The sequence below is a fragment of the Carcharodon carcharias genome, chromosome 6 (genome assembly GCF_017639515.1).
Source record: "Carcharodon carcharias isolate sCarCar2 chromosome 6, sCarCar2.pri, whole genome shotgun sequence".
NCBI classification, from domain to species: domain Eukaryota; kingdom Metazoa; phylum Chordata; class Chondrichthyes; order Lamniformes; family Lamnidae; genus Carcharodon; species Carcharodon carcharias.
In genome coordinates this window covers 146,934,831-146,947,518 of record NC_054472.1, presented here as the reverse complement: position 1 = coordinate 146,947,518, position 12,688 = coordinate 146,934,831, and the positions used below count along the sequence as shown (strand labels likewise).

General features: G+C 43.6%; 1 protein-coding gene across 1 annotated transcript in view; it reads right to left on the bottom strand.

Annotated features, from left to right (window-relative positions):
• Nucleotides 1-10,095: 10,095 nt before the first annotated feature.
• Nucleotides 10,096-12,688, bottom strand: part of LOC121279363 (unconventional myosin-Id-like) — a 165,208-nt gene continuing 162,615 nt past the window's right edge. The window contains exon 22 of the mRNA XM_041190548.1: nt 10,096-10,335. Coding sequence (XP_041046482.1) covers nt 10,179-10,335 — 157 coding nt within the window. The 3' untranslated portion in view covers nt 10,096-10,178. The remainder of the gene's footprint in view (nt 10,336-12,688) is intronic.

Sequence of the window (12,688 nt, the reverse complement as noted above, 5' to 3'; positions counted from 1 at the left end):
GCTGGTTGAGTTCCTGAGTTTGGAAGTTGCTATCAAAGGAGTCTTTCTGCAGTGCATCTTGTACATCATACATACTACTGCCACTGTGCACCAGTGGTGGAGGGAGTGAATGTTTATGGGGATGGATAAGGTACTAATCAAGTGGACTATTTTGTCCTGATCATGTGGAGTTTCTTGAGTGTTGTTGAAGCTACTTTCATTCAGCCAAGTGGAGAATATTCCATTGCCCCCGGTTAGAAAGGAGAAACAAGGTTCACAAAGATTTGAGAGAGACAAGTAGCGCCAGAGTAAAACATAGTAAGCAATTACATGGGGTTAGAATAAGAGGAAATACGATAAAATCTAATTCAAGTTTATAGCAAATGTACAAAGCACGGTAAATAAGATTGGTGAACTGCAAGCACATGGGAATATGATGCTGTGTTAATAACAGTGACGACTCAAAAAAGGGCTGGATATGGGTACCAAGTATTTCTAAATATGAGGTGTTCAGGAAACAAGGGGAAAGAAAGAAACATACATGTATACGAAAGTACGAATTAGGAGCAGGAGTAGCCCATCCTGTCCCTCGAGTCTGCTCTGCCATTCAATAAGATCAAGGCTGATCTGGTTGTGGCCTCAACTCCATATTCCACCTAACCCGAGAACCTTTGAAAGGAGGAGGAGTTGGAGTATTGATTAAGGGGAATATTACAGTCCTGGAGAGAGAGGATGTCCTGAAGAGTTAAGGACAGAAACTATTTTGCAAGAAAAGATCGAGGTAACATTGCACTGCTGAGTGTAATCTATGGTCCTCCAAATATTGGGAAAGGTATAAAGGTGCAAATTTGCAGGGGAATTACAGAGAGGTACAAATACCTTAGAGAACTGCTATTGGGAGACTTTAATTATAATTTAAACAAAAATAATAGTCATATAAAGGGAAGAGAGGGGAAGAGTTTCTGAAGTGTGTTTAGGAGAATTTTCTTGACCTGTATATGTCCAGCCCAATGAGAAAGAATACATTACTGGATCTGGTTCTAGGGAAGGGTCAAGTGGATCAATTGTCAGATGGGGAACATTTTGGGGACAGTGATCACAATATCATAAGGTTTAGATCAGCTATGCAAAAAGACAAGGAACAATCTAGAGTAAAAATATTTAACTGGAAGAGGGTTTATTTCAGTAGGTTGAGAATGCATCTGTCCCTGTTAAATTAGAATGAAGGACTAGCAGACAAAACAGTCATGAACAATGGGTTGCATTTAAAGTGGTCTGGGTACAGTCAATGCACATTCCCAAAAGGGGGAAAGGTAGGTGACAAACAAAGCCAGAGCTCCATGGATGAGAAAAGAGATAGAGAGTAAGGTGAAGGAGAAAAAGGGTGCATATGATAGATGTATGATAATACAAATGAGAACCAGGCTGAATATAGAAAGTTCAGATGGAAAATGGAAAAGAAAATGAGAGAGGCAAAGGGAGAGTATGAGAAAAGAATGGCAATTAATATAAAGAGGAATCCAAAAGTCTTCTATGTGCACATAAATAGTCAAAGGGATGTAAGAGCAGGGTGAGGTCCAATATTGTTTTAATTATTCATAGATGTTAACGGCACTGGCAAGATCAACATTTGTTGCCTGTCCCTAATTGCCTTTGAGAAATTAGTGATTAGCCACCTTCTTGAGCTGCGGTCCATCTAGTGTAGGTACACCCACAGAACTGGTAGGGAGAGAGTTCCAGGAATTTGACCCAGCGACAGTGAAGGAATGGCAATATATTTCCAAGTCAGGATGGTGAGTGATTTGGAGAGAAACTTGCAGGTGAAGGTGCTCCCATGCATCTGCTGCCTTTGTCCTTCTAGGTGGTAGAGGTCCCGGGCTTGGAAGATGCTGTTGAATGATTCTTTCTGCAGTGCATCTTGTGGGATGGTGCATACTGCTGTCACTATGCACCAGTGGGAAGGCTATAATGAGGTCTGGACTCATGTGGCCCAGCTGGAACCCAAACTGAGCACCAATGAGCAGATTATTGGTCAGTAAGTGCCACTTGATAGTTTGTTATTGTGGGTTTCTCTTGGGATATGTTGGCTTTATACTCTAGAAGAGAGCTTGCTGGAGGCAATGGTCTTCTGTTCAAAAACATTTATTTACATGCTATTTACAAAGGTTACTTGAGGCCAAAATATAACTGGAGCTACTCTCTGAGATGCTTCATACTCATCTCCTCTCAGGGATGACATCACCTTGACATAGCTTCTTATGCACATGATCAGTAGCTATCATTAGAGTTAATCCTGTACTGTACATGTCCCTCTGTGTCCTTATTCTTCATACTATTATACACATATTTGTCTACACCTCCCCCCCTTCCCTTAAAGCGAAAATCTCTTTGGTCATTTTACCAGTCTTCCTGAGCTCCTTCTGAAGTAGATGGGAATCCTGTTGCTCTGAGGTAAGTTTGAGGGCGGTTGTCACTCCTGGTTCCCCCATTTGTTTCAATAGGTGTGACATTCTCTTGAGGTTCAGGATACTCTGCCCAAAGCTGTTAATGGCGTCCATTGGGTCCATTGAAATTAGGGCAGATCTGTTCCTTTGAATGATGCCTGACTGTGTCTTGACCAGAAACGATCTTGGTTGCTGTATCTTCTCAATTACTATACCAGCACTGGTCTCTGGTCCATGCATTCTCTTCCCTTACAAGAATTGGAAGGTCTTGAGCCCTGTGCCTCAGGTTAAAAATACAAGCTTGACTCACTCAATAAGCTTCTTCCTTTGTCCTAGCTCAATCACTGTCTTCCCCTGTGACATTTGGTGGCAAGGTGTGGGGCAGAAAAGAAAGTTGGTTCTTTAGCCTGCAACCCATCAGAAGCTTGCAAGGGGCAAATCCATTATGTAATGGCATAGAGCGATAATAAGTATGAGCTCAACGTCATCATTCTTTCTCAGTAGGGCTTTTATAGTACTCCTCATTCAGCTTCTCCTTTAGACTGAGGATATTTTAAGGAGCTTGTGGCATGCACAAATCCATATGATGCTGTGAAGAATTAGAAGCACTCAGTGGCAAATTGTGGTCCATTATCAATGTCCGGAATGCCATGTGTAGAGAACACTTTCTTCACGGAGGTATTAACAACTTCAGAGTTGAGGGCATGTAACTTTTGCACCTCTATCCAGAGGGAATAATAGCCTACTACTATAAGAAATATTTTCCCTTTGTAGTCAAACAAATCCGTGCCAAGGTGTTTCCAAGGTCTTGATGGGGTGGAGGAGGGCAGAAAAGGTTCTTTCTGTTTGTGAATGATGCAGGTGATGCAGTTGGAAGCCATCTCTTCACCAGAGTGTGAAATCCGTGGCCACAGTACTGACTACTTTGCACTAGCTTGCCACTTGGTTATACCAGGATGTCCTTGGTGGATCTCCTGGAAGACTTCCAGGCGGAGAGCTCGCGGTACCACCACTCTTACATGGTTTACCAGGACAACATCTATGATGCTGAAGTAGTGATGCTGTCGAGATATTTTCTCAAGACAGGGTTGCTTGGAATGTACAGCCCAGGCAGTATGTGAGAATCTGGGTGCACTCTTCACCTTGTCTTTGGGCCACACGGAATTTGCACAACTTCTGGTCTGTTGCCAGCAAGTTTTAGTAGTTAAGGCTGTGATGGCTTCAATTTCCACCATGAGCGTTTTGTCTTCCTGTACTGGGTAAGTGGCAGCTGTAGTCTGATACTTACCCTGTATGTACACTTTAGTAGCATCGTATTACATGTGTCTAAGTCGGACTTGCTGAATCCTGGCTGGCATCTTTGCAATTTCCTTTGTGTTCAACGAGGTTTCTAATGGCTTGTGATCAGTCCCAATCTTAAACTGCAGGCCCAATACATAATCAAAGATTTTCTCGCATGTTGAAGTCACTGCGAAGGCTGCCTTTCCAATAACCACATAGCACTGTTCAGTCTCGGTCAATGACCTGGAAGACTTAGCAACCAGGGGCTGAATTTTCTGGCTGGCGTGCGGGTGGTGGAGCCCACACATCAGCACTTAAAATGTCGCGTGAGCATCCCGAGGTCAGTGCACGGCATTGCAATGTTTAGGGCAGCGGGCACACTATGCAGCGTGACGCGCGCCCGCCATTAATTAAAGGGCTTGTTAAGGCCATTAAGTCGGCAATTGTCGACGATTTTGAGGAGCCCGTGCAAACTTCGGCTTGTCGCATGGGCCCAACAGGCAGGTGGGTAAGTGATTTTTTTAACAAACCTCATCCACTGCGGGATGAGGTTTGATTTTAGATTTTATAAAGTTTAATAAAGTTTTTGTGTACTTTATTAACATGTCCCATCTCATGTCACATTTTCACATGAGGGGGACATGTTGATGATTTTTTTTTTCTATTTTTCAACTTTCACCACATTTCAGCGATCTCCCTGAGGCACCACTTAGCCTCAAGGAGATGTGCGCTCTTTCGGGAATTAATGTTGGACAGGCAGCTTTCTCAATTGGCTTAATTAGTTCATTAAAAGCCTTAACAGACCTTTGACAGTTCGGCGGGCTTGCAGCTGACTTGACTGCACGCCCGCCGAACTGAAAATCTAAATGACGCGCGGTGATGTTAGGATGCATGCCCGAAGTCACCCCACGTCATTGTATGGCCCCGCTCGTCGAGCCGAAGATTTGGCCCCTTGTTGCAGCAATGCATCGATCTCAGTCCTGACTCTTTTCGGAACTGGGTGTGGGACCTTCCTTGGCATAAATAGACAAATGGGTTTAGCATCTGCATTGAATGTAATGTAATACACAGTCTTCAGCTTACCCAAGCATTTAAAAAGTGTGGGGAATTCCCCTCAAAATTCGTCATTTTGTGTTTTTGGTTTGACTTCACCAACCTTTATAGGCAGGTTCGGAGCTACGCAGGCTTTTCTGCTCGACAAAAAGCATTCTTGATTCTTGCTGATGTACAATGTTTCAGAAATTTCTCTATCTTTGTATTTTAGTGTCGTATCTAGCTGGCCTTGAACATTTAACTCGATCCTCTTGGACCTTGCAGTTGAACAGAGGACGGTTGTAGTTTAGCCATGGAACTCTGTCAATTAACATTGAGACACCAGCTCCTGTGCCTAGCTTGAATTCGGTTGGATGCCCATTTACATCAATGTCAGCACTTCAATATTGAATTTCATTTTCCTTTAATATAAAAACAAAACACTGTGGGTGCTGGAAATCTGAAACAAAAACAGAAAATGCTGGAAAAACTCAGGAGGTCAGGCAGCATCTGTGGAGAGAGAAACAGCGTTAATGTTTTGAGTCCATAGGACTCATTATTATTTATTTTCTTATTATTTATTTCCCTTTATTTCTCCAAGGAAGGTATTTTCCTGGCTGTCGAGGTCTGAGTTTCTTGAATGGAGGTCCCTTTAACAGAGTTCTCCTTCTGTCTGGTAAATACAGATTTCTTGGAATGGCAAACGACTTTACAATAGCCTAACTTGCCACATCCATGATACTGCGCAATTCAGGTGAGGCATTCTTCCCGTCTGTGGGACTTCTTTTCTTCAGAGTGGGAATATTGGAAGATGGCAGGTGACCCTTTTTCAGGGCCATGTACTTGATTGCTGTCTTCCTATACTTGCAGTTTTACAGCACACAAATTGAATGACTTCATTGGGCTGTTCTTGGGAAATTTCCCTTGCATCTCTGACAAAAACTTTGTTCTGCCTCTGCTCTTCGACCTGTCTGGCCAGTTCACAGACTCACAGAATCACAGAATTTTAATGGCACAGCAAGAGGCCATTCAGCCCATTGTGTCTGCACCGGCTCTCCAAATAAGCACTATGACCTAGAGCCATTACCCTGCCTTTTCTCCAGACCCCTGCACATTGTTTCCATTCAAGTAATCATCTAGCGCCCTGTTGAATGCCCTGATTGAACCTACCTCCACCACATTTCCAGGTAGTGCATTCCAGACCCAAACCACTCGCTGTGTGAAAAAGTTGTTTCTCACATCACATTTGCTTTTTTTGCAAATCACTTTAAATCCATGTCCTCTTGTTCTTGATTCTTTTACGAGTGGGAACATCCTCTCCCGATCTACTCTATCCAGCCTCCTCATGATTTTGAACATCTCTATCAAATCACCTCTTAGCCTTCTTCTCTCCAAGGAGAACAGTCCCAACCGCTCCAAACTATCTTCATAGCTGAAGTTTCTCATCCCTGGAACCATTTTTGTAAACATTTTCTGCACTTGCCAATGCGTTCACATCCTTCCTATAATCTGGTGCTCAGAACTGTACACAATACTCCAGCTGAGGTCCAATGGAAGTCTTATATAACTTTAGAATAACCTGCCTGCTCTTGCACCCTATGCCACTATTGATAAAGCCCAGGATACTGAATGCTTTATTAACTGCTCTTTCCACCTGTCCTGCCACTGTCAATGATCTATGCACATATACACCCAGGTCTTTCCGTGCCTGCACCGCCTACAAGATTTCATTCCTTATTTTATATCGTCTGTCCATGTTTTTCATGCCAAAATGCATCACCTCACACTTCTCCGCATTAAACTTCATCTGCCACCTATCTGCCCACTCCACCAACTTGTCTATGTCCTCTTGAAGTTCCACGCCATCCTCATCGCAATTCACAATTGTCCCCTGCACACCAAGACCTAGATCATTAATATATATCAGGAAAAGCAAGGGCCCCAATACCAAACCTGGGGAACTCCACTACAAACCTTCCTCCAGCCCAAAAAATGTCCATTGATCTTACTCTCTGCTTCCTATTTTTCAGCCAATTTTGTATCCACGTTGCTACTGTCCCTTTTATTCCATGAGCAATAACTTTTCTCACAAGTCTGTTATGTGGCACTGTATCAAATGCCTTTTCAAAATCCATGTACACCAGATCAACCGCATTACCCTTACTGACCTTTTCTGTTATCCCGTCAAAAAACTCCAGCTAGTTAGTTAAACGCAATTTCCAATTTAGAAACCCATGCTGGCTCTTCCTTATCAACCCATATTTTTCCATATGACTACTAATTCTATCCAAAATAATTGTTTCTAGAATCTTGCCCAACTCAGAAGTTAAACTGTGTGGTCTGTAATTGCTGGGCTTATCCTTACAACCTTTTTTGAACAAGTTGTACAGCTTTGCTTAAATTTAGATCTTCCCAAGGTTGTAAGAAGTCAGAGAGATTCTCATCTAAAATGCCAATGGCTATTTTATGGCTGATCAGGCCATCTTTTAGTATTCCATGCTCATGATTTTCAGCAAGACAGTACAATTCACTGATGAATGAGTCAATCCCTTCGCCCTGTTTTTGACTACACCAATTAAAATTCACCCTCACAATGACAATATTTTTACAAAGACTGAAGTATGAGTCAAAGGTTCTGCTGCCAACCTTGTAGGAGGCTGTCTCTTTGTTCACTCCCTGTCCGGTCAGCACATCATCTGCTATGCTCCCGACTGTGTATAACAAAGTACTAACTTGGTCTTTGTTCTCTTTATTCATAAGCCCTGAGGTTTTGTGATACTTAGTAAAATGTCTTCAACAATTTTGCCATTGCTCAGCCATTCAGGGACCCTCTATATTTTGAAATGATTCTGATGGGGCAAAGTAGTAGCTATTTCTCACCCTGGGTCAAAGTTCCCTTTCCCTGTGTTGCTTGTCTTGCCAGTCCCTCGGCTGCCATCATTATTTGGTCGTCTCTGCAGCTCTGCACAATTGCTGGGTTTCATTGGAGGCTTTTCCCATCATTTTCTACTGTTTCGCTGTGGGTGTAGTCACTGCTCCCACCATCTGTTATTGTGGGTTTATCTCTGAATTCGTTGGCTTCTTACTCTAGAAGAGATCTTGCTGGAGGAAATGGTCTTTTGTTCAAAAATATTTATTTACATGCTAACTATTTACAAAGGTTAAATGAGACCAAGACATAGCATCTCTGAGATGCTTCACATTCATCCCCTCAGTGAGTGACATCACTGTGGCAAAGCTCCTTATGCACATATTCAGTAGCTATTATTAGAGTCAATCACTTTGCTGATGATCAAATGTAGACATTTGTTAAAAGCACATTGTGTTTAACCAATTTGATTGAGTTTTTTGATAAGGTAACAGAGAGGATTAATGAGGGTAATGTGATTGATGTGGTATATATGGACTTCCAAAAGCTGCTTGATAAAGTGTCAGATAACAGGCTTGCCAGCAAAATTGGAGCCCAGGGAATAAAAGGCAAAAGTGGCAGCATGGATGCAAAGTTGGCTGAGTGACAGGAAATAGAATAGAGCTGAATGGTTGATTTTTAGGCTGGTGGAAGGTGTTCTCAAGGGGTCAGCACTAGGCCCACTGAATTTATTGATATATTATAATGACTTAGGCTGCAATTTTATGTAGCGGTGATAGGCTTGTCCCCTGGCTGAAAGGTTGGAGGTGAGCGGACCTCCACTTGGTGGGGCTCATATTGCAGCAATTTAATGGCTGATGGGCCATTCATTGACTCAGGGTGAGATTTCCAACCTCATTTGGGAGGAAGTCCTGCCTCAGCGAGCTGCCAACCAATCAAATGGCTGGCAGCAGTCCCAGCAACGCCACTGTAGAAGAGATTCCATGTACCTGGGCTTAAAGGTAAGTTTGGGGTCAGGCTGGCAGGCCCCATTGAGGTGGATGGGGAACCTAATTCACCAAGCCAGAGAGAAGAGGAAATATGGGGCGAGGGCCTACTTTGGGAGCACAGCCACCATTGGGCACAGGGTACTCGGACAGGAGGTACCCATACCCTTCCAGCAACAAGGCCCCAGGTGGACACTTCACCCTGGCATCTGCTGCCATGGGTAAAATTCCTGTGGTGGCAGGAGGAGGCCCTTAAGTAGCTATTAATTGTCTCCTTAAGAGCCTCAATGGGACCACGGGCTGGTGGGCCGTTTGATGCCTCCCTGGCTGCAGGTAAAATCTCAGTAGGCAGTGGGTAGGCATTAAACACATGCTGCCATCATGGTGCTAATTTTACACTCTACCTTGCCTGCCAGCCAGTCCCCTCCTGTCAATATGCTCCCAGAGTGCAGGGGTGGGGGTGGGTGGGGGGGCTGGTGGTAGTTGGGGGTGGGGATTAGTTTGAGTAAAACTCTGGCCTTAGACTTGGGTGTGGAAGGCACAATTTCAAAATTTATGGATGACACAAAACTCAGCAGTATTGTGAAATGTGAAGAGTATAAGGCAGGGTGACCAAAGGCAGGACGATGGCTTGGGCAGACATACAGCAGGTAAACATTTTTGCAGAGAAGTGCGAAGTGACACATCTTGGAGGTAGAATGTGGAGAGACAAAACAAAGGATACAATTCTAAATGGAGTGCATGAACATGGGTTGTACATGCACAAATTATTGAAAGTGGCAGGATAGGTTGAAAAAGCAGTTAATAAAGCATATGAGATCCTGACCTTTATCAACAGAAGTGTAAACAAAGAAGGTGTGGTGAATCTTTACAAAACATTGGTTCATCATCAACTGTAGCATTGTGTCCAATTCTGGGACATCATTTTAGGAATGATGTGAAGGCTTTGGAGGCGGTGCAGAAGAGATTTATGAGACTGGTTCCAGGGATGACGGGCTTCAGTACCTTAGATGGATTGGAGAAACTGGGGTCAAAAGGAAAAGACTGAGAGGAGATTTGATGGAGGTGTTCAAAATCATGAGGGGTCTGGACGGAGTAGGCAGGAAGAAACTGTTCCCATTGGTGAAAGAATCAAGAACCAGAGGATACAGATTTAACGTGATTGGCGAAAGAACCAATGGAGACATGAAGAAAAACGTTTTTACGCAGCATTAGGATCTGTAATGCATTATCTGGGAGTGTGATGGAAACAGATTTAATCATGGTTTTCAGAAGGGAATTGGATTAGCACCTGAAGAGAAAAATATTCCAGGAGTATAGGGAAGGAATGGAAGGACTGGGACTAGCTAAATTGCTCTTGCAGAGAGCTGGCACAGACTTGATAGGCCAAATGGCCTCCTTCTGTGCTATAACCATTCTATGATACTATTCTATCATTCATTCACACAATCACCTTGTATGTCCTTCAAACTAATTTCACCTGGACAGAAATTAGACCAGAGAGGCGAGAACAGGAATCTTTTATTAAAAAATACATTACAAAAACAACTCAGTGTCCTCCTATTGAAATCCCTTGTTCCACAAGTGCTACATTCCTGGCCAGTACAGCGTGAAGCCTGTGTGATTTTTCTTGAAGTCAGGCTGTGTTTGTTCAATTCTCTCTTCCACTACCACTGTGCGTTTTTTGCCACGCATGTTGCAATGGACCAGGTTGCTGACGTTGACTTGTAGAGGAATGTTATTCCTGGAAGGATAAAGGAATGAACGGTGAATGGCTAGAAAGAAAATCCCTGATTATACTTTTTGGAAGGCAAGTTAGAGTAAATTTTGAGCTCCTGGTGGCATAGGTGGGAAGGTAAGTGCTAAGGAGGACACAAAGAGGCTGCAGAGAGATATAGACAGGTATGTGGGCAAGAACATGGCGGATGGAATAAAGTGCAGCAAAGCATGAAGTTATCCACTTTGGTGAGAAAAATAAAAAAAGCAGAACATTTTTTGAATGGCAGAGAGACAGGGAAATGTATGCAATTAGAGTAACCTGAATGTCTTTGTACATGAATCACAGAAAGTTAACAGGTAGGCACAGCAAGCAATTAGGAGGCAGATGGTATATTGGCTTTGTTGCAAAGGAATTAGAGAAAAAGAGTGAAGAAATCTTACTACAATTGTACAGTGCATTGGTGAGGCCACACCTGGAGTACTGTGGTCTCCTTATCTAAGGAAGGAATGCAATGAAGATTCACTAGACCAGCTCCTGGCACGATCTATGAGGAGAGATTGAATAGACTAGGCCTATATTGCTTGGTGTTCAGAAGAACGAGAAGTGATCTTATTAAAACGTGTGGGGCTAAAAATTTGTTTGTGGAGCGCTGCTTCAAAAACAACTCTGATTTGGCAGAGACAGGCAGCGCCATGGGACGTTACCTGTGTGGCAGGTGGGTGTTTCTCCTTTGGCATCACAGCTTGGTTTTAAAATGTCCTTGCCAACTTTCATTTATTAGCCCATTGTTTTCCAAATTAACCTTAACCCGTATTAAAGTTACGGGTTTAATAAGTAAACTTTTCATCCTGCGGGTGGGCATGCGCCCCACCCAATCAGGAGTAAATTAGTGTGTAACGTCATCGCACACTCATGCGATATTTCGGTCGGCAGGCATGCGCAAGACTTGGCAGCATGCCCCTGAATCTCCTAATGTGTGTTTCACACTGGCTGGCTGTTAATTGGCCAGCCAGCGTGAAATTGCGATCAGGGTCCGAACAGCAAACTGTTTCCTAGCTGCTCCCAGGTCCAAATCTCCACCTATCACTGGCCCTCTATCCAGCTCTACCTGTCCCATGCCCCTTAAACCAGCTTATATTTCACCTCTCTTCTATTTTTCCTTAGTTCTGTTGAAGAGTCATATGGACTTGAAACATTAACTGTGTTCCTCTCCGCAGATGCTGTCAGACTTGCTGAGTTTTTCCAGGTATTTTTATTTTTGTTTTTGTTTTGGATTTCCAGCATCCACAGTTTTTTGCTTTTATCCCAGGTCCATCTGCCCCGCCCAATAAAGGGAAAGTCCCCCCATTGTGTGTAAAAGTTTTTCCATCACCTATGTTCAGATGACTGACCCTATAATTGCTGGGTTTATCTTTCTCCACTTTTTAAGAAGAAAGTGTAACATTTGCAATCATCTGGTCTCCTGGCACCACACTCATATCTAGGTAGGATTCAAAATACAACATTCAGTGAAGGAGATAGAACAGGGAGCAAGAGAAACTACTTCACTCAGAGAGTTGTGAGAATGTGGAATTCAACTTCAGGGTTAGTGGTTGAGCCAGAAACTATGCGAATATTGAAGATTAGTGGGCCATCAGCGAGCAGGGGGCGGGGCCTGCTCGCTGACACGTAAAATGATGCAGGATGACGTTGGGGGGAACCCCCGACATCATCCCGCCCCATTTAAATCTTCAGGAAAGCGGGCCTGCCGACCTGTCAATGGCCAATTGAGGCCATTGACAGGATCATTACAACAATTAAAGGACCTTAAGGTTGGCGGGCAGGCCAGGAGCCCCGATGGGGAATAGAAAAAACATGAAAACTCATCCACTGGCAGGATGAGGTTTCATGTAGGGTTTTAAACAGTTTAATAAAGTTTAGCGTAATTTATGAACATGTCCCATCTCATGGGACATTGTCACATGAGGGGGACATGTTAAGGATTTATTTTTTCTATTTTTAATGTTTTTAGAACTGTCAGCGATCTCCCTGAGGCAGCAATTAGCCTCAGGGAGATGTGAGCTCTTTCATGCACATGTGTGAAAGAGCGCATTCTCGCTTTTGGGGAATCCTCACCGCCCACACAGAAAGCGCATAGCACTTCCCGCTGGATGTCAAGCTGGGCCCACGTAAAATGGCGGCGGGTCCGCTTCTCCAGTGGGGATCGGCTCCCCGCCCGCCGGAGATTGGGACGGGCCCACCCGCCTGGAAGTCAGAAAATTCTGCCCAGTAAATGGGCTGAAGTAATATTGGAACGAAGTGGTTAAATGTGATTACAATTATTTGAAAGGAGAAAAGTAAGAAGGTGCCTGAGAGAGCTCTGTAAGATACCTCATGG